The sequence below is a fragment of the Ranitomeya imitator genome, chromosome 3, assembly GCF_032444005.1.
Source record: "Ranitomeya imitator isolate aRanImi1 chromosome 3, aRanImi1.pri, whole genome shotgun sequence".
In the NCBI taxonomy this organism is placed as follows: Eukaryota; Metazoa; Chordata; class Amphibia; order Anura; family Dendrobatidae; genus Ranitomeya; species Ranitomeya imitator.
The window spans coordinates 578521921-578545227 of NC_091284.1; the positions used below are offsets into that span (position 1 = coordinate 578521921).

Genomic DNA, 23307 nt, shown 5'->3' on the forward strand with positions numbered 1-23307 from the left:
GGAGTGGTAGCGACGGAGTAGCTCATTTTACGAGGTTATAGCTCTGGAATGCTTTCAACGGATTCCATTGATTCTGAGATTGTTTTGTTTTTGACACATTGTACTTATTGTATTCATGTTAGTGGTAAAATTTCTTCGATATGACTTGTGTTTATTACCCCGTTTGTGGGGGAAGGACACTGTTTGGGCGCATGACGGATCAGAAGGAGGGAGCAATGTTTAACTTTTTTAACGCAAAATTGGCTGGAATCAATGGTGGGCGCCATGTCGTGTTCGGAGACCCCCTGATGTACCTAAACAGTGGAAACCCCCCAATTTTAACTCGAACCCTAACACACACTAAACCCAATCCTAACCACAACCATAATCCCAACACAATCCTAACCTCAACACCACCCTAATCCCAACACTACCCTAATCCCAACACTACCCTAACCCCAAGACCACAACCATAACCCTAACAACCCTAGCCCCAAAATAACACTAACCATAGCCCCAACCCTATCCCTAGCCCAACCCTAACTGCAAAGAATGGAAAAAAAGATTTTTATTTTATTATTTTTACCTAACTAAGGGGATGACAAAGGGGCGCTTGATTTACTATTTTTCTATTTTGATCACTGTGATACGGTGTATCACAGTGATCAAAATGAACCAATAGGAAAAATCTCCTAATGTTGCTGGGTACCGGCCAGCAGATCTCGGCGGGTCACAGGAGGCTGGAGCCGGCTGTTAGCTATCCCCAATGCACAATGCTAAAGAGAAAGGAATGTTCACTGTTTCCTATGCCCATATTCGCTCCCACCTCTATGCACTGAAGCTGACGCCAAGAGATGGAATCATTTCCTTTGATAGCGGGTACACTTGATCGCCCAGCTGCCGGCTTCCTGCAGCTGCCGGACGATCACATGTGCCTGCTACTAAAGGTTATGAATATTCACTGCTCTCCACTCTCATAGGCGTGGGGAGCAGTGAATATTCAATTCACTTTAATGGCGGGCACAGTAGCCGCAGCCGCCAGCTTTCTGCTTATGCCTGGCGATAACGTGTGCCCGCTATTAAAGAGAATGAATATTCACTGTTCCCCACGCTTATGGGAGTAGAGAGCAGTGAATATTCATTCCCTTTAGTAGCCAGCACAAGTGATCGCTCGGCAGCTGCAGGAAGCTGGCGGATGTGGCAACTGTGTCCGCTATTAAAGTGAAATGAATATTTACTGCCCTACATGCCCATAGTCATGGGTGTGCGGAGTAGTGAGCGTTCCAGCAGCTGTCCTCTGCTTGTATATAGTGCATGACGTCACTGCCATGCGCTGCTTACAAGCTTATATCAGCTGCTGGCATCAGAACAGGACGCTTCGAGGGAGCATAGGAAAGGAAAGACTTTTTTTAATGTTTTGCTCATGTGGCCCACGCATTCCAGGATCGGGATGAGGAGCCCATGCATACCATGATAGGGATGACGGGGCCATGCATACCAGGATAGGGATGGGAGGCCATGCATACCAGGATAGGGATGGGGGGCATGAATATTAGGATAGGGATGAGGGGGCCATGCATACCAGGACAGGATGAGATGGTCATGCATACCAGGATAGGGATGAGGAGGCCATGCATACCAGAAAAGGCATGAAACGGCCATGCATATCAGGATCGGCATGAGGGGTTCATGCATACCAGGATAGGGATGAGGGGGCCATGCATATCAGGATAGGGATCAGGGGGCCATACGGATAGGGATGAGGGGGCCATGCATACAAGAATAGGGATGAGCGGATAATTCATATCAGGGCAGGGATGAAGGGATGAAGGGGCCATGCAGACCAAGATAGGAATGAGGGGGCCATGCATACCAGGACGGGCATGGTGGGGCCATGTATACCAGGATGGTGATGAGAAGGCCCATGTGTACCTGGATTGGGAACATGTATATACACGGATAGGGGATATTAGTTCAGAATTGACCACAATTTTTTTGCTACTATATATTTTTTCCTCCTCTAAAACCTGGGTACGTCTTATGGTGCGGTGCATTTCAGTCCCAAAAAAATACGGTGTGTAGTGTGTATATATATACAGGGTGGGCCATTTATATGGATACACCTAAATAAAATGGGAATGGTTGGTGATATCAACTTCCTGTTTGTGGCACATTAGTATATGGGAGAGGGAAAACTTTTCAAAATGGGTAGTGACCATGGCGGCCATTTTGAAGTCGGCCATTTTGGATCCAACTTTATTTTTTTCAATGGGAAGAGGGTCATGTGACACATAAAACTTATTGAGAATTTCACAAGAAAAACAATGGTGTGCTTGGTTTTAATGTGACTTTATTCTTTCATGAGTTATTTATAAGTTTATGACCACTTATAAAATGAGTTCAAAGTGCTGCCCACTGTGTTGAATTGTCAATGCAACCCTCTTCTCCCACTCTTGACACACTGATAGCAACACTGAAGAAGAAATGCTAGCACAGGCTTCCAGTATCCGTTGTTTCAGATGCTGCATATCTCGTATCTTCACAGCATAGACAATTGCCTTCAGATAATCCCAGCATCTGACTCAACGGATACTGGAGGCCTGTGCTAGCATTTCTTTTGCGGTGTTTCTATCAGTGTGTCAAAAGCGGGAGAAGAGGGTTCCATTGACAATCCACCACAAGGGGCAGCACTTTGAACACATTTTTTAAGTGGTCATAAACTTGTAAATAACTCATGAAAGAATAAAGTTACGTTAAAGCCAAGCACAAAATTGTTTTTCTTGTGAAATTCTCAATAATTTTGATGTGTCACATGACACATATATATATGTGAATAGTATAGTATAGTATCTATATATATATATAATTTTCTAAGGTCCACTTCCGTCTGTTTGTCTGTCTGTTTCTCTGTCACGGAAATCACGCGTCGCTGATTGGTCGCGGCCGGCTGGGCGCGACCAATCAGCGACAGGCACAGTTAGGCCGCGAATTGGCCCCACCCTACTCCCCTCCAGTCAGTGCCCCCTAAATACTCCCGTCCAGTCAGCACCCACATACCGCAGTCCGTTCACGCTGCCATTATCTCTGTAAGTGTGACCAACTTTTTTCTATTGATGCTGCCTATGCAGCATCAATAGTAAAAACATAATGTTAAAAATAATAACAAAAAAAAACAAAAACATTATATTCTGATCTTCCGGTGTCCGCGGCAGCCTTTCCAACTCCTCACGACGCTCCGGTCCCAAGAATGCATTGCAGCAATGACCCCAGATGACGTAGCGGTCTTGCGAGACCGCTACATGATCACGGGTTATTGCCGCAAGGCATTACTGGGTACGGAGCGTCGCAACGAGCATTGCTAAAGGCCGAGGCTGGATCCGGAGGCCGCTGGAAGGTAAGTATATAACTATTTTTTATTTTAATTATTTTTTTTTAACAGGGATATGGTGCCCACATTGCTATATACTACGTGGGCTGTGTTATATACTCCGTGGGCTGTATTATATACCGCGTGGGCTGTTATATACTGAGTGGGCTGTGCTATATACTACGTGGGCTGTGCTATATGCTACGTGGCTGTGCAATATACTACGTGGCTGTGTTATATACTACATGGGCTGTGTTATATACTACGTGGGCTGTGCTATATACTATGTGGGCTGTGCTATATACTACGTGGGCTGTTATATACTGCGTGGACTAGGCTATATACTATGTGGCTGTGCAATATACTACGTGGCTGTGCTATAAACTATGTGGCTGTGCAATATACTATATGGGCTGTGCTATATACTACGTGGCTGTGCTATATACTACGTGGCTGTGCAATATACTACGTGACTGTGCAATATACTACGTGGCTGTGCTATATACTATGTGACTATATTATATACTACGTAGCTGTGCTATATACTACGTGGGCTGTGTTATATGCTACGTGGGCTGTGAGACTCTTTCGCCCGGAGCCCTCAAAAACCTGGAGCCGGCCCTGGCTTCACTGATTGTTTGCGGCCGGGCACGACCAATCAGCGACAGACGCAGTACGGCCGCGAATTGGCGCGGGATTTGAACCAAGCTTCACCAATTGGTCACGCCCAGCTGTTTGAATCCTGTGTTTTCATTGCACTATCCTGAAATCTTCATAAATAAACTACATACATATTCTAGAATACCCGATGCGTTACAATCGGGCCACCACCTAGTATATATATATATATATAAATATATATGTAGTGAAATAGGTACATGTAAAATTGTCAGATTTACAAATAATAGACGCAATAGTAACACAAAACAAAACTATATTCTCAATATCTACCTATTAATATGTATATGGCGATAATTGCCTATGCTCATAATATGAGGCATACATTCAAGCACACTGAACTTTTTTCTTTGTTATTTTATTAATCATTGATGTGTAGAAGCACTCCGCTCCAAAAAAGAAACCTAATAGAAATTATACAAATTATATAGTCACTTTAAATGTATACAAAACTAAAATTGTATAGAGGAGAAGCAGTGGAAAAAACAAATTAAACGTCTTATTAATAAAGCGAATAATAATGTACATATTTTCATATTTTTCTGTTACACCCAAATGTTTCTACTGATACAATCTTCTAGATGAGTCTGATATACTGTATAGATCTGCCAGGGTTTTAGGCTAACACGTTCAGAATTTCACAACAGTAATATTCTCACATTCAGTACAGTGAGTGCTGTGGAAAAACAGGAAGAAACACTTCTATAGAAAACTGCCCATAGTACTTTCTATTTCCAAAATAAAAGTTAATGAAAGAGATTTAGGGCACCCGGTCGAGTCAGGTGCAGAATGGTGTGAGGTCAGGCACCTGGGCATTGACCATGCACACTCAGCCTGTTTAATCAGGTGTTCTATATAAGACGATATTGGACAGGATTTATAGAAATCTCACGCAACACTGTAAACTTGACCTGCGGTACAAGCCTGAAATTCTCAACATGACCACTTCTCTTGGAGTACGCTGAGTTTTAAGTGCAGATTTTCCCCAAAGAATTGCAATAGATGAGGAAAATCCATATATGAAGTTTTGTCAAAGCCAATTATCAGGAAGTATTAAAAAAAACAAAGCAGCTTTATCCCCTTAGTGACTGAGCCAATTTTGACCTTAATGACCGAGCCAATTTTTACAATTCTGTCCACTGTCACTTTACGAGGTTATAGCTCTGGAACGCTTCAACGGATCCCGCTGATTCTGAGATTGCTTTTCATGACATATTGTACTTCATGCTAGTGTTAAAATTTCTTTGATATGACTTGTGTTTATTTATGAAAAAAAGTGAAAATTTGGCAAAAAATTGGTGCCGGGTGTCAGCTGTGAGAATCAGCTGACACCTGGCAGCAATCCGCCGTACTTGCCCCTGGAGCGCGGCTGATCGCAATGGACATACTATTCTGTCCATGGGAATTAAGTCCCAGGTCACATGGATGGAATAGTATGTCCAATGCAAGAACGGGGTAAAGTCCCAAATGTTTAATATTCACAAGGGACAATGGGAGAAAATGGACCACCAATTGTTCAATATCTCCTGAATATGCTGATGCCATATATATTGAGTAAAAACTAATGTTTGTGCACACAGTAGAGCTCCAAAATTAAGATGTGCCATCTTGGAAAATAGACTCTGCTTGTATGATATCCGCTGTGTTATATGGGCATCATGCCATATTTGTAGAGCGCTTGTACTGCCAGAAGAGCAGTAACCTCCTACAAATTACTCCATTTAGGGTATGTGCACTCGTTACGGATTTGCCTGTGGATCCGCAGTGTATTGGACGTATAGGATTCGCAGCAGTTTTCCATCTGGTTTACAGTACCCTTCAAAAAGAACCTGAAGACGCACCTCTTCCAACAAGCCTACAACCTGCAGTAACCACCGATCGACCAAACCGCTGCATGACCAGCTCTACCCTCACACACTGTATCCTCATCCATCCCTTGTAGATTGTGAGCCTTCGCGGGCAGGGTCCTCTCTCCTCCTGTACCAGTTGTGACTTGTATTGTTCAAGATTATTGTACTTGTTTTATTATGTATACCCCTCCTTACATGTAAAGCGCCATGGAATAAATGGCGCTATAATAATAAATAATAATAATAATAATAATATTCCTGTGAAAAATAAGAATTAAAATAGAAAATAGGGATATAATTACCTCCCGATGGCCCCGGAGTCCTCCCACCTCTCAGCGGTGCACGTGGCGGCTTCCGTTCCCAGGGATGCATTGTGCGAATCACCTGAGATGACATCGCGGTCGCGCGACCGTGACATCACAAAGGTCCTTCGCGCAAAGCATCCTTGGGAACGGAATGTACCGGGAGCGCTGCTGAGGAGATCGGGGTCGTCGGAAGGTGAGAATAACCATATTTTAAAAAAATTATTTTTAACATTCTATCTTTTACTATTGATGCTGCATAGGCAGCATCAATAGTAAAAAGTTGGTCACACTTGTCAAGCACTATGACCAACCTGTCAATCACTTTTCCAAGCGATGCTTCAAATCGCTTGGAAAAGTGCAAGCATTCTGCAAGCTAAAAACGCTAGCAAAACGCTTGTGTTTTCTGTGAAAACGCATGCGAATTTCGCATGCATTTTACCCATGCCAGGGAGCTGCGGAAATGCTGCAGACATTTCCACAGCATTTCTGCAATGTGGGCACATAGCCTTAGGAAACTACACTACTCAAAGAATTAATCTATGGGTGTGTTGAGCATATAGAACCCCCAACTGCATCTCATTATGTTATAACATTGGAACATGAAATAGATAAATGCCTTTTTTTTCATGAAAATGTTGTTTAGCCCCATTTTTTTAATTTTCACAGGGAATAATAGGAAGTAATGAACCCAAACATTCATACAGCAACTTCTTCTGAATCTAGCAATACCTGATATGTGGTTGAAAAGTACTATTTGTGCACAGGGCAGGGCTCAGAATGCAAAATTCTCTATTTGGTTTTTGGAACACAAATTTGGCAGTTATAGTTTGTGGTTGCCACTTGCAGAGTCACTAAGCTTTCAAATCCCCAAAAAGTGGCCATATTTTGCTAACTACACTCAGGGAAATCATCTAGGGGTGAAGTGAATATTTTGACCCAACTGGCATTTTCAACACTATTCTTTTTATTTGGGGGATTTTTTAACAATTTTTGGGAATGGGAATATAGTTATAGTCAATAAGGTGAATAATAAAACATAACAGAGTGATCTAAAACTTGTTCAATTAAACAATTAAGTAAGAAGTTATATCCAAAGAAGAATCAACAGAGAAAAAAAGGCTTAGTGCAAGAGGAGAGGAATGTAGAAGTAAAAGTAAGAAAAGGGCATAGGAGACGGATGGATCAGATAAAGGTGGAGAGTATGGACAGGGGAAAAGATCATTCTTTTTGGGGTCATACTTGATTCTGAGCTTTCTTTCACCCCCCACATCCGATCACTGGCTCGCTCTTCTTATTTGCATCTCAAAAACATTTCTAGAATTCGCCCTTTTCTTACTTTCGACTCTGCAAAAACTCTTACTGCTTCACTTATTCATTCTCGTCTGGACTATTGTAACTCTCTACTAATCGGCCTCCCTCTTACCAAACTCTCCCTGCTCCAATCTGTCCAGAATGCTGCTGCCAGGATCATATTCCTCACCAACCGTTACACCGATGCCTCTACCTTGTGCCAGTTATTACACTGGCTACCCATCAACTCCAGAATCCAGTACAAAACTACTACCCTCATCCACAAAGCACTCCATGGCTCAGCACCACCTCTGGTCTCAGTCTACCACCGTACCCGTACCCTCCATTCTGCTAATGACCTCAGGTTAGCATCCTCAATAATCAGAACCTCCCACTCGCATCTCCAAGACTTTTAACGTGCTGCGCCAATTCTTTGGAATGCACTACCCAGGTTTATACGATTAATCCCCAATCCCCATAGTTTTAAGCGTGCCTTAAAAACTCATTTGTTCAGACTGGCCTACCGCCTCAACATATTAACCTAGCTATCCCGGTGTGGCCCATTCAAAAAACTTAAACCATAATCAGGTTCCTTACATCATGTTCTCATACACTTTATGCAGTTAATAGCCCTCTGTGTCTGTACTGTTACATATTTAAGCTGTTAACTGGTTCATGCAGCTTTACATGAACACCCGATCCTTACACTATGACTGGTCTGAACAGTGAAAGCAATTGTTACTATCCACCTCTCGTGTCTCCCCTTTTCCTCATAGTTTGTAAGCATGCGAGCAGGGCCCTCACTCCTCTTGGTACCTATTTTGAACTGTGATTTTTTGTTATGCTGTAATGTCAATTGTCTGTACAAATCTCCTCTATAATTTGTAAAGCGCAGCGGAATATGTTGGTGCTATATAAATAAAATTATTATTATTATTATTATTATTGAAACAATATTTTTAATAAAACAATTTTCAATTTGCTTAGTTAAATATGTAATTGTACTTGTACTTCTTGGCATATAATAAAGCTTTTACCTAAAAAGGGGGTAGTCAGACTTGAGGAAAAAAATAGGTTCCAAGATGACCATGTGGAATAGTATTTTTTAACCCCTCAGTGACCGAGCCAATTTGGTACTTAATGACCAAGCCAATTTTTACAATTATGACCACTGTCACATTATGACGTTATAGCTCTGGAACGCTTCAACGTATCCCACTGATTCTGAGACTGTTTTTTCGCGACATATTGTACTTCATGATAGTCGTAAAATTTCTTTGCTATAATTTAAAAATTTATAAAAAAAAAGAAAAACCGGAAACTAGGCAAAAATGTTGAAAATTTTGCAATTTTCAATCTTTTATTTTTTGTACCCTTAAATCAGAGAATGGTGTCACACAAAACAATTACTAAATAACATTTTCCACATGTCAACTTTACATCAGCACAATTTTGGAAACATAATTTTTTTTTCTTAGGACGATATATGGTTGACCAGCGATTTCGCATTTTACCACCAAAATCTACAAATCATTTTTTTAGGGACCACCTCACATTTGAAGTGAGTTTGGGGGGTCAATATAACAGAAAATAACCAAAAGTGACACCATTCTTAAAACTGCACCCCTCAAGGTGCTCAAAACCACATTCAAGAAATTTATTAACACTTCAGGTGCTTCACGAGCAATGTGGAAGGAAAAAGGGTAACAGAAGAAAATGGACCACAAAATTTGTTGTGCAATTTCTCCTGAGTACGCAGATACCCTGTATGTGGGGGAAAGGCACTGTTTGATGGCATGACAAAGCTCAGAAGGGAGGGAGCACCGTTTTACTTTTTGAACGCAAAATTGGCTGGAATCAATGGTGGGCGCCATGTCGCGTTTGGAGACCCTCTGATGTACCTAAACAGTGGAAACCCCACAATTCTAACTCCAACCCTAACCCCAACACACCCCTAACCCTAATCCTAACCCTAACCACAATCCTAACCTCAACACACCCCTAACCCAATCCCAACCCTACCCATAATCCCAACTATAACCACAACCCTAACCTCAACCCTAGCCCCAACCCTAACGGTCTATCAGAGTGATCAAAATGAACCAATAGGAAAAATTTCCTATTGCTTCTAGGTGCGTGACAGCAGATCTCGGCGGGCGCACTGCGAATGCGTCATCCATTTTCTACTTGGAAGAAGACGCCTGCGGCCGGGGGATGCAGGAGGGTCCAAGGACACCGGAGGGACTCTGGGGACCCCATTGCTCTCTCCTCTGATGTGCTAGATCACATCGGAGGTGAGAGAAATGAAATAGGAAATCAGACTTTTTTTTTTTGAGGTCACTGTTATTCCACGAATAACGGTGATCGCAATCCTGGGGTCGGTAAAACCGGCCCAAATCATGTTTTCCGGCGTCTCAGCTATCCCAAGTAGCTGAGACCCTGGAGAATTTCCAACACTGGGGGGCGTTATACACTTATTTCTCAGCTCCGTTAAAAAGCTGCGCTGAGGAATAAGTAACCTTAAATACCGCCGTTAACAGAGGTATCGGCAGTCGTTAAGGGGTTAAAAAATTATTTCTTAGAGTGTAAGAATGTTCAAAAGAATTATGAGAAGACAGTTTTCATTATTTCTGAAATGGAGGGAACATCTATTGATTTCCACTTAGATGCTAAAAGTATTTTTGTTACAGCAAATAAATGGATTGCGAGATATTTAATTTTGGGGGGAAAAGTCGATTTGAATCAAGCGAGAACAAAACGAGTTGAGACAATTCAAGTACAGAGTTGTTAATATTTCTCAATAAATTAGCTACTTCTTTCCACAGGTTGATTATTTTAGGACATGACCAGAAAAAATGTGAAATTAAATGTAGTACTCTTCTTGTGCTGTCAGATGCTTGCCTCCCTTTAATTAATCCAACTTGGTCTGTATGTATTAAAAACGGCATAATTTTGAGTAACCTTTCTGAGATTATTTTAACATAAAACGCTGAGATCTCATCTCCCGAGATCTCCATCAGTACATGCGCCACCCCCGGCAGTCCACCGCATAGTAAACCATGTAAGTGCGGTGACTCTGGGCTTTCAAAAAATGTTGGCAAAGCCCCCTGAGCACCAAACACCCGCAGCGGCGCACCGCACATCCAAACACCCCGCATCCCAGCCTGCAGTCTGCAGCAACGCTCCACTCTTGCCTCCTCCAGCAGCGACCCTGGGACCTCACTTCACTGCAGCCACCACTTCCAGCAAGCAATAAGATGCATGGATTATAAGAAGCACCACCATTTTATTAAAAAAAAAAGGTTTTTTTCCTATTTTTCTTCTCAAAATTTGGTGTGCGTCTTATAATCCGCAACATATGATATATACAAGCATATATATACAATTTTAAAAATTACAAAAAGGAAAACGAGCTGATGTAAAAGTTTGGTCACCTCTGGAGATGTGTGTGCTCAGATAATTAAGGTCTGAGACCTTGGTCAAAGTTAGCTTGTTAGGATTATGGCTTGTTCAATATCATCGATAAAAAAGGCAAGGTGATGTAAATTTCCCGCTTTATAAAAATCTAGCCTCCTCTAGCCTTGTGCTAAAAAACAGCAGCCATGGTTTCAAAGCGTTTTCAAGTTGCCCTTTCTTCAGTTCAAAATGTAATTAAGAAATAGCAGCTAACAAGAACAGTGAAGGTCAAGTTAAGGTCTGGAAGAACTTCACCTTAGCAGACTCTGGTGTTGTAGTACATAGTTCTACTTTTCAGAAATACCCGCACAAATATGGCCTTCATGGAAGAATCATCAGAAGAAAACCTCTCCTGCCTCCTCACCCAAAAAATTAGCATCAGAACTAAGCAAAAGAACATCTAGAGAAGCCTGATCGATTTTGGAAAAATTCCCAATGAGGTTAAAAATAGAAGGTATATGTGGAGAATTTCTGGAAAAGAACATCTCAACAACCATTAAGCAAGGGGGAGGATCAATTATGCTTTGGGGTTGTGTTGCAGCCAATGGCACAGGGAACATTTGACGGGTAAACGGAAGAAAAGATTTAATGAGATTTCAACAAATTCTTGATGCAAACATAACACCATATATAAAAAAGCTTAAGTTGAAAAGAAGATGGCTTCTACAAATGGATAATGTTCCTAAACACACGTCGAAATCCACAATAGACTACCTCACAAGGCGCAAGCTGAAGGTTTTACAGTAGGCCTCACAGTCCCCTGATATGAACATCACTGATAATCTGTGGACAGACCTCGAAATAGCAGTGCATGCAAGATGACCCAGGAATCTCACAGAACTAGAAGAATTTTCAAAGGAAAAATGGATGAAAATCCCTCAAACAAGAATTTAAAGACTCTTGGATGGCTACAAAAAGTGTTTATAAGTTGTGGTACTTTAAAAGGGGAGTGCTCCTAGGTACTAACCATGCAGAATGCCCAAACTTCTGCATCAGCTCATTTTTCTTTTTGCAATTTTTCAAATGTAAAATATGAAAATAGTTTTCTTTGCCTAAAATACAAAGGAAATTTGTCATCTGTAACTTTAGGCCTTTCAGAGATCAATTCATCTTCCACTTGCCTAACTGTTTACAATAACCGTAATTTTGACCAGAGGTGCCCAAACTTTTAAAGTAGATCTCTGCGCTGCCTCCCCGAGAAACTGGAAGTTCCATCCTAGAATGCATGTCACTGACACGTCACCAGAAGCTGAGGACTGCTAGTTCTGGAAGGCAGATCCAGGAAGCCGAGAGCTCTCCATAGAGGGAAGCAGCTGAAACCAGGAGCCTCGTCATGCTCGACTATTCAGGAAGGAGCCACAGACCACTGGTCAGGAGGAAGGAAAGTATTTCCCCGATCCTTCTAAGCCAGTCCTGAATGTAAGCTTTGTGCATTTGCGCACCTCTCACGCATCTGTCCTCCAAGAGACAGGGAAAAACACTGGTATGTGAGGGCAGGAGGGGATATTTAACTACTTGTGTGTTTTACTGTCCCTACAGAGGATAAGAAGGACTACCTCTTGGTATGCTGGAAAAAAATGTTACTCCATCTTCTCAATGCAGTCAGTCAATGAAAAGAATCGGGACATATGCACAACCCCATAAAATAACATGAGTATGAGTGCTATCTGTCAAAACTATGGACAGCACTCGTGTAAACGAGCCCAAATATTAAGGAAAACGGTGTAACAGGACACAAAAATGTAATAATGATTGATGATATTGTTGTTTCATCCTGTTAAGTATCCATCAATAATGAAAAGAATAAGAAGAAAAGAGCCACAAAGTAAAAATATGTAAGGCACAAAAATAGCATATCAGTCAATGAAGTGAAGCCTCTTTAAATAAATTTATATGTAAAAAGTATAGTTTTGTAAAAATACAAAAATTAACTGCAGTAACAGATGGAAATACATCACCGACTTTATAGATTTCATTTTCTCTTCACTCTGTGAGCTTTGAAAAAGTAATGCCACAGTAAAAAAAAAAATATATATATATACTTCTAGTTCATAAAACAGCTCTTCTAGCTAACTGTGTAACACCTCAAGCACAACACAAGCCAGAGCCAACACAGAAACGAAAGGATTTCAAGGGCCCATCTGTTTCTTCTACAGATAAGTAGCATGTGGAAGGTGAGTTTTCTAGCTTCTTTCACTTGGTGTTGGTGCGGTATGGCAGCCATTGTTGCTGTGATTTTGTAGTTTTGTGCCTGTGATCATGATTAAGGATGAGTGTTGACCTGAAATGCGTAGATGCGAGCCTTACATCAATTATAATAAGTCATGGTGACAGGTGGTCTATGTCCTGTGTACGGATTTCATCTAAAAAAAGAAGAATCGGTTTGTGAAGCTGGATTATTTCTTCATTCATTGTGCATGTGAGGCGGTGTGACCCGGAGTCATGGGGACTCAGCCTCACAGAATCGGTGCAGTTACGTACCAGGTTGCCTGCCCTGCCGGTGCACAGAGGCATACCTTTCAGGCTAGGGATCCAATGAGAGGTTCACCATGACGTGGTAGTGGGCTTCATACAGTCTGATCACAATGTTACACTAAGAACCTCATTCTCAGTTTTGTATATTTTTGTCTGGTGGCATTAGATCAAATCAAAGTATGATTTTTGTATGTGCAGTCCGTGTCTATTTTCCTACAGTTCTGGCATCTGGGATAAAAAGGTAAAAGGACACACAGCCCTTAGTGTAAGTTAACAAAAGCATTTAAAATAAAATTGTCAAAGTTTTTATCCGTGTGCAAGATGTATTTTTGCAGCAGCAGCTATCAACCATTTACAAGACCATGTACAGTTTCCTTTGTTACAAAATTGCAATGTATCCATAAAAATTGGTTGCATTTGACTTGAATGGCAGAGTCTCATTTGATTTAAAGAAGAAACTAGTGCATCATGTTAATTTTTTTTCCACACACAGACACACAGATTCAGATAAGAAAAAAAAATTGTCCATCTACACTGCCCTATTGAACACCATTGTTCGAGGGCTATGCGTTTTGTGCACAAGTCGTTATATAGATGAAGAAAACTGTTGTCGGTACTTCGTCCTGACATGATGAAAAGAAATAGGGACCAGCTCAACTCTCTCTGTACAACGGACTTGCCCTCTCATGTGGGTTATTTGGAAAGCTTAGATAAGTAGGACTTATCCAGTCTGTTAGATCAGCTCTACTGCCCTCCGAGTGAAGAATCCTTTTCAATTAGGACTTAACCCCTTTCCGACATTGGGCGTAATAGTATGCCAATGTCGGACACTCTCCCTTTGATGCGGGTTCTGGCGGTGAACCCACATCTTTCCTGGGACATGTCAGCTGTTTTGAACAGCTGACATGAGCCTGAAATAGCTGTGGGAGGAATTACGATCCACCCGCGGCTATTAACTAGTTAAATGCCAATGTCAAACGCTGACAGCGGCATTTAAATGGCGCTTCCGGCAATCACACCAGAAATACGCACACCAGTGACCTGCGTCACGTGATTGCGGGTCACCGGTGTGTCGGCATGACAACCCAAGGTCTCCTGGAGACCTCTATGGTTGTCACTGCTGGATTGCTGTGAGCGCCACTCAGTGGTCGGCGCTCACAGCAAGTCAGCAATTCTACTATACAGAGGCGATCTGACCATCGCCTTTATGTAGCAGAGCAGATCGAGTTGTGGCAGCTTCTAGTCTCCCATGCAGACTATCGAAGCATGGCAAAAGTAAAAAAAAAGGTTTTAAAAATATTTAAAAAAAAAAAAATATATATATATATATATACAGTTAGGGCCAGAAATATTTGGACAGTGACACAATTTTCGCGAGATGGGCTCTGCATGCCACCACATTGGATTTGAAATGAAACCTCTACAACAGAATTCAAGTGCAGATTGTAACGTTTAATTTGAAGGGTTGAACAAAAATATCTGATAGAAAATGTAGGAATTGTACACATTTCTTTACAAACACTCCACATTTTAGGAGGTCAAAAGTAATTGGACAAATAAACATAACCCAAACAAAATATTTTTATTTTCAATATTTTGTTGCAAATCCTTTGGAGGCAATCACTGCCTTAAGTCTGGAACCCATGGACATCACCAAACGCTGGGTTTCCTCCTTCTTAATGCTTTGCCAGGCCTTTACAGCCGCAGCCTTCAGGTCTTGCTTGTTTGTGGGTCTTTCCGTCTTAAGTCTGGATTTGAGCAAGTGAAATGCATGCTCAATTGGGTTTAGATCTGGAGATTGACTTGGCCATTGCAGAATGTTCCACTTTTTGGCACTCATGAACTCCTGGGTAGCTTTGGCTGTATGCTTGGGGTCATTGTCCATCTGTACTATGAAGCGCCGTCCAATCAACTTTGCAGCATTTGGCTGAATCTGGGCTGAAAGTATATCCCGGTACACTTCAGAATTCATCCGGCTACTCTTGTCTGCTCTTATGTCATCAATAAACACAAGTGACCCAGTGCCATTGAAAGCCATGCATGCCCATGCCATCACGTTGCCTCCACCATGTTTTACAGAGGATGTGGCGTGCCTTGGATCATGTGCCGTTCCCTTTCTTCTCCAAACTTTTTTCTTCCCATCATTCTGGTACAGGTTGATCTTTGTCTCATCTGTCCATAGAATACTTTTCCAGAACTGAGCTGGCTTCTTGAGGTGTTTTTCTGCAAATTTAACTCTGGCCTGTCTATTTTTGGTATTGATGAATGGTTTGCATCTAGATGTGAACCCTTTGTATTTACTGTCATGGAGTCTTCTCTTTACTGTTGACTTAGAGACAGATACACCTACTTCACTGAGAGTGTTCTGGACTTCAGTTGATGTTGTGAACGGGTTCTTCTTCACCAAATTAAGTATGCGGCGATCATCCACCACTGTTGTCATCCGTGGACGCCCAGGCCTTTTTGAGTTCCCAAGCTCACCAGTCAATTCCTTTTTTCTCAGAATGTACCCAACTGTTGATTTTGCTACTCCAAGCATGTCTGCTATCTCTCTGATGGATTTTTTCTTTTTTTTCAGCCTCAGGATGTTCTGCTTCACCTCAATTGAGAGTTCCTTTGACCGCATGTTGTCTGCTCACAGCAACAGCTTCCAAATGCAAAACCACACACCTGGAATCCACCCCTGACCTTTTAACTACTTCATTGATTACAGGTTAACGAGGGAGACGCCTTCAGAGTTAATTGCAGCCCTTAGAGTCCATTGTCCAATTACTTTTGGTCCCTTGAAAAAGAGGACGCTATGCATTACAGAGCTATGATTCCTAAACCCTTTCTCCGATTTGGATGTGGAAACTATCATATTGCAGCTGGGAGTGTGCACTTTCAGCCCATATAATATATATAATTGTATTTCTGAACATGTTTTTGTAAACAGCTAAAATAACAAAACTTGTGTCACTGTCCAAATATTTCTGGCCCTAACTGTATATAAAAGTTCAAACCACCCCCCTTTCGCTCAAAATAAAACATTAAAAATAAAATCAAACATATACATATTTGGTATCGCTGCGCTCAGAATCGCCAGATCTATCAATAAAAAAAGGACTAACCTGATTGCTAAACGGCGCAGCGAGAAAAAAAGTCGAAATGCCAGAATTACGTTTTTTTGGTCGCTGTGACATTGTATTAAAATACAATAATGGGCGATCAAAAGATTGTATCTGCACCAGAATGGTATCATTAAAAATGTCAGCTCGGCACGCAAAAAATAAGCCCTAACCCAACATGAGATTACGAAAAATGGAGACGCTATGGATATCGGAAAATTGAGCTTTCTTTTATTTTTTAGCAAAGTTTGGAATTTTTTTTCACCACTAAGGCCCTTTTCACACATCAGTTTTTTTTGCCATCAGTTGTAACCTGTCGAATTTTGAAAAAAACGGATCAGGCGACTGATGCTGCCGAATCCGTTTTTTTTCTCATTGACTTGCATTAGCGACGGATGGCCTCACGTTTCATCCGTTGTTCGCCGGATCCGTCGAAAATTGTTTGTCCGGCGGCTGGAGACAACAAACATAGAAATGTTTTTTGTGTCCATTGAAAAAACGTCGCTCTTTGTCGTTTGCTAGAATGGAAGCCTATGGCGCCGAATCCATCAAATGACAGAATCCAGCGTTGGATTCCGGTTTTTTTAACTGAGCATGCTCCAATTTTTTTAGGATCCAATTAGCTGAATCAGCTAGTTGGATCCGGCGAAAAAACTTATCCGTTGCATCAGTTTTTCACAATCTGCGATGGATCTGTTTTTTCAAAATTCGACGGATTGTGACTGATGGCAAAAAACTGATGCGTGAAAGGGGCCTTAGATAAAAAAAAGAACCTAGACATGTTTGGTGTCTATAAACTCGTAATTACCTGGAAAATCACAATGGCAGGTCAGTTTTAGCATTTAGTGAACCTAGCAAAAAAGCCAAACAAAAAACAAGTGTGGGGTTGCATTTTTTTGTAATTTCACCGCACTTGGAATTTGTTTCCCGTTTTCTAGTACATGACATGGTAAAACCAATGGTGTCATTCAAAAGTATAACTCATCCCGCAAAAATAAGCCCCCACATGGCCATATTGACGGAAAAATAAAAATGTTATGGCTCTGGGAAGGAAGGGAGCAAAAAACGAAAACGCAAAGCCGAAAAAAGATCCAGTCATGAAGGGGTTAAAATACACTTGGAAAGGTGTTTCTATAATGAGAAGTGAATTAAACATGCCTAGAATTAACTTAAACTTCTGGGGTATGTGTAAATGGTTAAGGATTGTAAAGGAGTAGCATGTATGACATACATCACAGACTTAAAACTATATGTATCAATTATGAAATACTGTAAAAAAAAAAAAGAGTTACTGTGATCTTACAGTAGAAGTTAACATACGTATGCAAATATTAGAGACAGATGAGTAGACACTATAAGTATTATTACAAATGGGGACTTACCACACCACTTATAGCAACCACCAGCATATAGGGACTTGATGTCAAAAGCTAAAAAGGGTAAATAAAAGTGTCAGGATAGTAACTCAATCACTGAACTCATTTTCTTAAAATGACAAAGATATCACCATGCAGCAAAATATTCAGATGCAGAAAAGTGTAACTACACACCTCGCTATACAAGTTTAATGACTTTTGCTGATTTATAGGGAACTGATCAGTAACATTCCCCGTGTGCCAGGAAAAGTAGTGCAGGAAAGTGCAGTATAAAACATTAGCAAGGATACCTAATTCTGCTCTGCCGCCAATGTATAGAAGTTTAGCGTTTATTGATATGGAAATTATTGAGTGCACTTGCAGTCCATGGCTCCACTTCACTTCTCCCCTGGCACGGCTCCGTTTCACTTCTCCCCCTGGCACGGCTCCGTTTCACTTCTCCCCCTGGCACGGCTCCGTTTCACTTCTCCCCCAGGCACGGCTCCGTTTCACTTCTCCCCCTGGCACGGCTCCGCTTCACTTCTCCCCCTGGCACGGCTCCGTTTCACTTCTCCCCCTGGCACGGCTCCGTTTCACTTCTCCCCCTGGCACGGCTCCGTTTCACTTCTCCCCCTGGCACGGCTCCGTTTCACTTCTCCCCCTGGCACGGCTCCGTTTCACTTCTCCCCTGGCACGGCTCCGTTTCACTTCTCCCCTGGCACGGCTCCGTTTCACTTCTCCCCTGGCACGGCTCCGTTTCACTTCTCCCCTGGCACGGCTCCGTTTCACTTCTCTCCTGGCACGGCTCCGTTTCACTTTTCTCCCCTGATTACATTATGCAGCAAAGTCTCTGTCTCCTCTGTTAATCAAGTCAGGAGAAATGCCAACAGGGACAAGCAAAGAGATAGATTGTAAGTGCACTGATAAAACCACTAGAGCAATCATGAACATAATTTGCATATCAATAAAAACTGAATTTTGGTGAAATGGATGGCGCTATATTCATAATGCTTTACACTGCCCTATCCTCTACTACCTTTTGCTTACAAAAGTTAACATCACTAAGAGGTGACGTGTTAACTTTTTGCATCGTGATTGCTTTTTGTGTGCTAATTGAAGAAATGCTACATCTCTGTATGTTGTGTAATCATAACCATTATAGGTTAATAGCAGGTCTTTCTGACTATTTTCCCTTAAAAGGCATAAAATATACCGTTGTGCAAAACAAGATAAAGATTGACATAGCAAAATATTGTAGATTACCAATCCTGAGCAATATAGAGAAAAAGTGTCCAATTCCATACACAAGACGGACATATCCCATATTATATGACCTGTCAGTTTTCCTGAATAAATACTTGTATTTATGGAGAATTAAAAATGATTGAATTCTTATTACATTGAGTTGTGCTGATCCTGTTCTAGGATTACATGGCTGCAGAAGTGAGCATCAGAATGATAGAAGATAGAAAGGTCTCATTTTTAGGTTACTTGCACTTGAAGATATAAAGTGGCAGGGTCTGAAGGAAATTAAGTTATCAGCTTCAGTATCTATTACCGTATGCTTAGCACTTGTACCCTAGTCCCAAAAGTACTACAGGGAGTTCACTGCCTGCATGGAGATTTCGGAAATACTGGGTCCCTGACGACATACTTTTTTTTCAATGCAAAATATAAATTAAACAAAGACTCAGCATTTTAATTAATGTCAGCGGTATGGCAGATGAAATGTTACCTACCTGTAGTCCCACTATGTACACCAAAGTTTTATTGGTGATTGGAAACCAACCAAATATGTGAGCCAATGGCACCCGTGGCATGGAACAATAAAATGGCACAAACAGTGCGAAGACTGGAGACAAACTGTAGAGAAAAATAACAGAAACAAATCAGCACTGGAAATATACCTTACACTGCTGAAACACTATTCAGACATATCGTAAAATCACCTCGACGTGCGTCTGTTATAGAGGAATACGGGCACACAACCTTGTGACATAGAACAGAGAATACAAAAGTAATGGGATCAATAAACAAAAATATAATCTTCTTGTAACAATATAGTTTTTTTCACTTCAAGAAAACCAGAATAGATCCAGCATAAATTTGTATTCCACCTTCATAAAAGCCATAGTGCATATAGTAGTAGATATGGTAGTAAAAATGTTACCCTGTATCTAGTGCGGCACTGACCTCACATAGATGACCAAAATCTGTGGGTTTGGCTAACAGTAATGTGTGTGTCCATTCTGAACTTCAGTGATGGACACTCCAGGAATACCCGAGCCAGTACTAAGGAAGGTGTGGATCTCAGGCCTGCACCAAAGCAGCTCTGTAACACCAGCTCCTAGCTTCATCACACTGTGAGGATCCCATGTATCATTCCAAAGACTTCGCCACTGGGTGATTTTAAATTAAGGTGTTACAAAATACCCCAATAACAATGTATAATTGCGAGCAAACTAGGTTTTGTCTTCTGTTGTCACCGGCTATATGGCTAATACGTGAAGATCCCCAACAATAAAAAAAACTTTTATTGAATATACTTAAAAACCGGACCGACACTAATGTACACACACTGACATAAAACAAATTAACAAGCTCAAAGTCGATATTAAGATGAAATGATAATATTGAAAAATTGTTAGATAAGCTACCTCACCCTACTCAGTACCTCAAGACAATATTGCCTAGCCACGGAGGTTGGCATCCTAAGATACGACATTGGCGCCCCCGCTCACCGGTGGCTGTACATCAGATGCTCTATTACACCCTAAAATAAACAACTCAATACCTAGATCAGGGGTGTCAAACTGCATTCCTCAAGGGCTGCAAACAGGTCATGTTTTCAGGATTTCCTTGCATTGCACAGGTGATAATTTAATCACCTGCAGAGAATGATTCCAGCACCTTGTGCAATGCTAAGGAAATCCTGAAAACATGACCTGTTTGCAGCCCTCGAGGAATGCAGTTTGACACCCCTGATCTAGGACCTAGATAGACCTGAAGTATCCCAATGTGCTTTAAAGATGGTGCCAACATGCATATAGGACCAGATGTGTCCCCTAGTACATACCATTATATATTTGATATATTATGCATGGAAAGGGCAAGGTACTTATCAGAAAAATTTCTTCAGTTAACTGACTTGATGTGTTTCACCATTAAGCTCATCAAGAGGCCTGGTGCAGAGATGTCAACTCATGATATTCTGCATTAGTGAGCTGGTACTCCAGATGTCCATGTTTAAATAAATATCCCATTTCATCTATAGTCTTAGATTTTTGCATTTTGTGCAAGTGAGGGCATGGCTCAGCCTACATGAGCAAGACATTACATTTAAAAAGCGTCCCAAGCCTGAGGTGTCCAGAGTTCGCGACCCAGTCCTTGTCTGCCCATATTCACACAGGTTATTCAACCTTACCATGTGTCAATTTTGGCACATGGTAAGGTTTTAATATTAGACAGTGTAGGACCATCCCAAATAGGGTCAACTAGCTGCCGGTGGGATGGCTTTTATGCTTTTTTTTTTATAAAAAAACAGTGTCACTAAAAACTCTATGTTATTGAAATGCACATTTGCTTTTTACTTATTTAGTTACAGCAGGGTTGAAAATCATTTTGCATCTTGTAGGTTTTGTCTCTTTAATGGTGAATGTGAACATGTGTTTATACAGCTCTGGCAAAAATTAAGAGACCACCACATCAAAACACTGTAATGGGCAGCCCAATCTCCAGACCTGAACCCCATTGAAAACTTCTGGAATGTAATCAAGAGGATGATGGATGGTCACAAGACATCAGACAAAGAAGAACTGCTTACATTGTTGCACCAGGAGCAGTGTGAAAGACTGGTGGAAAGCATGCCAAGACGCATGAAAGCTGTTATTAAAAATCATGGTTATTCCACAAAATATTGATTTCTGAACCCGTCCTGAGTTAAAACATTAGTATTGTTGTTTCTAAATGATTATGAACTTGTTGTCTTTGCATTATTTGAGTTCTGAAAGCACTGTTTTTTTAAATATATTTTGACTATTTTTCTTTGTCAGAAAAAAGCTACACCCAGCATTAAGTAACTTAATTTGCCATTACATAGCGCTATCACCTGAATAATCGTAGTTTTATATTTTGATAGGGAAGCTGAAACCGCGCTTGAGGGTATGACAACCGTGAAGGGATATGTGTCAAAGAGCAAGGGAAAAAGGGGGCACCCACTAGAGACCTGTGGGGGGTTTACTGTGTAAGACCCCCTATTGAGTACGGGTGGATAGTCATGCGACACTGCGGGGTGAGTGTGGGGCGCATATATATACACACCCTGATGAAGAAGGACGCCGCTCCTTCAAAACGTGTCGGATACTTGCTTGGTCCCAGCACCGCTCCGTCGCTCCTGTAACGTCACACGTTAGGCTTTCCCGCCAGCCATTCTCTCTCGTTTCCAGGGACATCACCAGCTGGGGCTCTCCCTGGCTCTACGCAGCTTCCTCGCATTCCTGCTGTGCCGCAGCTGCCATCAGTCCACCTTTCCACCATCCGAACACCCGGACCGCCACCACGGGGACCTTATAGGCAGCAACGCATCAGACAGCATCACATCCACAACGCCTTCAGATCCTGGTGAGTCCCCAGCCAGGGCTACCGGTGTAAAGTGGTTAACACGCCGTGTATGTGTGTGTATATACGCCCCACACTCACATCCCGCAGTGTGCAGGGCATCCCAGTTGGCATGCATTTGGGTTAACATTCTGTGGGTCTATAATACCTGTGTGAGATACAGGATCCACTAGGCATATACAGTGGAAGCCTCAACGCACGACTATTTTACGGACCTGTAGTCAGTAGGGGTCCTACTCAGTACACCCCCCACAGGTCCATAGTGGGTGCACCCCTTTTCCCTTGCTGTTTGACACATATCCCTTCATGGTTGTCATACCCTCAAGCGCGGTTTAAGGATTATTTAGTCTAGAAAAAAGACGACTGAGGGGCGATCTAATAACCATGTATAAGTATATAAGGGGACAATACAAATATCTCGCTGAGGATCTGTTTATACCAAGGAAGGTGACGGGCACAAGGGGGCATTCTTTGCGTCTGGAGGAGAGAAGATTTTTCCACCAACATAGAAGAGGATTCTTTACTGTTAAGGCAGTGAGAATCTGGAATTGCTTGCCTGAGGAGGTGGTGATGACAAACTCAGTCAAGGGGTTCAAAAGAGGCCTGGATGTCTTCCTGGAGCAGAACAATATTGTATCATACAATTATTAGGTTCTGTAGAAGGACGTAGATCTGGGGATTTATTATGATGGAATATAGGCTGAACTGGATGGACAAATGTCTTTTTTCGGCCTTACTAACTATGTTACTATGGTTTCAGCTTCACTATCATCATTGTTCACATTATATGACAGTATTGGCACCTGTCTTGATTCCAGCTGCTGAGGG

At 41.7% G+C, this 23307-nt stretch overlaps 1 protein-coding gene across 1 annotated transcript in view; it reads right to left on the bottom strand.

Moving 5' to 3' along the window:
- The window catches only part of UBAC2 (UBA domain containing 2), a 285129-nt gene that overhangs the window by 56833 nt on the left and 204989 nt on the right, over nt 1-23307 (bottom strand). The window contains exons 6-7 of the mRNA XM_069757987.1: nt 19602-19725; nt 17890-17937 (exon numbers count right to left, since the gene is read on the bottom strand). Of these exons, the coding sequence (XP_069614088.1) occupies nt 17890-17937; nt 19602-19725 (172 nt within the window). The remainder of the gene's footprint in view (nt 1-17889; nt 17938-19601; nt 19726-23307) is intronic.